Source organism: Aotus nancymaae, unplaced genomic scaffold (genome assembly GCF_030222135.1).
Source record: "Aotus nancymaae isolate 86718 unplaced genomic scaffold, 86718_ANA_hifiasm-v0.15.2.pri h1tg000030l, whole genome shotgun sequence".
In the NCBI taxonomy this organism is placed as follows: domain Eukaryota; kingdom Metazoa; phylum Chordata; class Mammalia; order Primates; family Aotidae; genus Aotus; species Aotus nancymaae.
Genome location: NW_026988443.1, coordinates 22,129,591 through 22,133,088, shown reverse-complemented (window position 1 = coordinate 22,133,088; position 3,498 = coordinate 22,129,591). Strand labels below are relative to the sequence as shown.

Sequence of the window (3,498 nt, the reverse complement as noted above, 5' to 3'; positions counted from 1 at the left end):
GGGCCCAGTCAAATCCGGGCGGCCACTGTCGCCACCATGCGGCCAGCCTCAAACGTTCTCCTCTTAGCGCGCAGGCGCCATAGGGCAGTCTCCAGCCCACGCCTGCGCAGCGCTTCCGCGCAGCCATCCGGAAGCCACGGGCTGCTCAGAGCCCCGCCCCGTTATGGTCACGTGAGGAGCCTGCGCGTCACCTGACGTTCTTGACAGTCCGAGGAGGGCGCAGTGTCAGCTGATCTGCGAATTGTGATTCGTGCCGGTCGTTCGGGGATCTCCAGTGCCGCCGCTCCCGCAGCAGCCATGTCGTTCTTCCCCGAGCTTTACTTCAACGTGGACAATGGCTACTTGGAAGGACTGGTGCGCGGCCTGAAGGCTGGGGTGCTCAGCCAGGCCGACTACCTCAACCTGGTGCAGTGCGAGACGCTCGAGGGTGAGCCGGGGGCGCGAAAGGAGGGGATAGAGGCCGGCTGGGGCCTGAGGGTTCAGAGGTGTGGGCCGTGAAGCCGGGAGCGGGGGTCTTGAAGGGCCTTAGAGACCTCTCTGGGCATCCCAGGGCTGAAGGCGGACGCGCGGGAGCGGTATCTACCTCTACCTGCGGCTCGGCGCGGGCCCAAACGCAAACAAGGTTTTAAGAACCGCAGTTGTTCTTTGCTTGGGCTGCCTTTTCTTTCGCTGTGCTTGCTGTGCAGTTTGGAAGGAGGGGGTCTTTCGGGGGTGGCTGATCGGTGCGAGGTGTGGCCATACGAGGCTCTTTACCTTGACGTAGCCCGAGAGCTGTCCCATGGCAACGCTTAGGGAAGGTAAGCGGAAAAGTCCCCCATCTCTTCTTCCTCCCCCCATCAAGACACCAAGGTCTTTGGGATCATTGTGTCTTCGCGTTGGCCTGCGGGATAAGCCTTCCTGGGGAATTGCTGAGCCAGTTTAGTGAGGGTTTTCTCCCAACTCTGAACCGCTGGCTGGGCAGTGTCTCCTGAAGGCAGTGTTTGGGAGAACAAGGGTGGCCCTGCAAGCCTGGATAGTTCATATACAAGTATTTGGCCAGTTAATCCCATCCCCTTAGCGATGGGGATGCCTATTGGGACAGGGTTTCCAAGCACAAGAGTGTTGAGAAACCAGGTTCCCCTTTCTTCACACAGCTCCAGAGTGGAGTTGACTTCCTGAGGCACAGCTCCAACAGATGTACTGAGTTAGAGATGTCCCTAATTCCAGTCTTTGCCAACCACTCCCGCTCCAGGTGGTAGGGAAGGGCAGGGTGGCTGGGATGTGAGTTTTCATCCCTGATTCCCAAGTGGTACTCTTGAGCAGAGGTGCCGATAGCCTCATAATTGGTAGCTGAAGGGGGAGGATGGCCAGATGATTCACCCACTAGAGAACATTTTCTCGTCAGAAACTTCTTGAGGTTAAAAGTGAGCCCAGAGAAAAGAGTCATTTATTGTTTACCTTGCAAACTAGACCAGTAAAGTGAAAAGAAATACCTTTAAAATAGAAAACTAAAGAAAAAAATAGAAAACTTACTGTTAAAATACAATAATTGTAGGTGTTATTTTAATGTAAATCTGCAGTACAATAATTGTAAATGTTATGATGTTAATGTAAATCTTTAAGAAAAGTTGTTTACTGGGCCAGGTGTGATGGCTCATGCCTGTAATATCAGCACTTTGGGAGGCCGAGGCAGGCAGATCACGAGGTCAGGAGTTCAAGACTATCCTGGCCAACATGGTGAAACCCCGTCTCTACTAAAAATACAAAAATTAGCTGGGCGTCGTGGTGTGCGCCTGTAGTCCCAGCTACTTGGGAGGCTGAGGCAGGAGAATGCTTGGACCCAGGAGGCGGAGGTTGCAGATGGTGCCACTGCACTCCAACCTGGATGACAGAACAAGACTGCATCTGAAAAAAAAAAAAAAAGAAAGAAAGAAAAGTTGACGGGTGCGGTGGCTCACGCCTGTAATCCCAGCACTTTGGGAGGCCGAGGCGGGTGGATCACGAGGTCTAGAGATCGAGACCATCCTGGTCAGCATGGTGAAACCCTGTCTCTACTAAAAATACAAAAAATTAGCTGGGCATGGTGGCACATGCCTGTAATCCCAGCTACTCAGGAGGCTGAGGCAGGAGAATTGCCTGAACCCAGGAGGCGGAGGTTGCGGTGAGCCGAGATCGCGCCATTGCACTCTAGCCTGGGTGACAAGAGCAAAACTCCGTCTCAAAAAAAAAAAAAAAAGGAAGAAAGAAAGAAAAGTTGTTACCTTACTGATGTGAGTGGAGGATGCTGGGTTGTAGGGGTCTGCCAGCAACCTGATTGACCTTACTGTGAGAAAAAGAGGAGAAATAGAGTGAGGCTGCCTGGGACAGGGCCTAGCACACAGTTGGCACTTAATGTGAGTTTTGTGGACTGACTGGGACTTGTCGAAGGTCTTTATTTGCCTAAATCTAAGGTGAACATCATTGATCATCAGCAGACATTCGGTTGGTTATTTCTCTTCTTGACTTTCCTCAAATCCTGCTGCTGTCTGCTTCCCTGCAGAGCTTCTGGGGGCACAGGGTTCTTCCCATCTTCCCAGCGGACACTCTATCACCCCCATAAACATGTTAGGCCATTCTTTCTACACATTCTTCCCATAACACTGCTCAAGATAGGCCCTGCCCTGCCCCACCTTGTAGAACACCGTCCAGATCTTTAGTGTGGCATTCAAGGATCCCTTGCTCATTCACACACACTTTTTGTTTTTGTTTTTGAAACAAAGTCTAGCCTTCTCACCCAGGCTGGAGTGCAGTGGTGTGATCTCCACTTCCTGCAACCTCCACCTCACCAGTTCAAGTCATTCTTGTGCCTCCGCCTCCTGAGTAGCTGGAATTACAGGCATGTGCCGCCATGCCTGGCTAATTTTTGTATTTTTAATCAAGACGGGGTTTTGCCATATTGGCTAGGCTGGTCTCGAACTCCTGACCTCAAGTGATCCACCCACCTCGGCACCCAAAGTGCTGGGATTACAGGCATGAACCACCATGCCTGGCCATTTATAAACATTTCTATCCCTCACGCAAGGCATCCCTCCAGCACTTGGTGCACAAAGTGTGGTGAATTTTGGAGCTAGGCAAACCTGGGTTTGAATCCCAATCCTGCCAATTACTGGACTGCCTTAGACAAGCTATTTAACACCTCTGGGCCTTGGGTTTTTCAACTGGTGTATCAACAGCACCTATCTCATACAGGTTGTAAAATGTCAACAAGCTACTTCGGTAAAACACTTGGCCCAGCGCCAAGGACAGAGTAAGCGCTAGGTAAATGTTAGCCCTTGTTTTCAATGTTTTTTATACCTGTACCCTCCAGAATTTCCCCTTCCTCTTTTCTCTTTAAAACTATTTATTATGGATACCATCAAACATATACAAATTAGAAGCAATAATATAATGAGCCCCTAAGTAATAATCACCTAACTACAACAATTATCAATTCTTGCTGATCGAACAATTATCCATCTTGTTTCAGTAGTAGCTTCATTT

General features: G+C 50.4%; 1 protein-coding gene across 1 annotated transcript in view; it reads left to right on the top strand.

Moving 5' to 3' along the window:
• The first annotated feature begins 196 nt into the window (after nucleotides 1-196).
• Nucleotides 197-3,498, top strand: part of ATP6V0D1 (ATPase H+ transporting V0 subunit d1) — a 43,492-nt gene continuing 40,190 nt past the window's right edge. Inside the window, exon 1 of the mRNA XM_012468216.3 lies at nucleotides 197-427. Within this exon, the coding sequence (XP_012323639.1) occupies nucleotides 298-427 (130 nt within the window). The 5' untranslated portion in view covers nucleotides 197-297. The remainder of the gene's footprint in view (nucleotides 428-3,498) is intronic.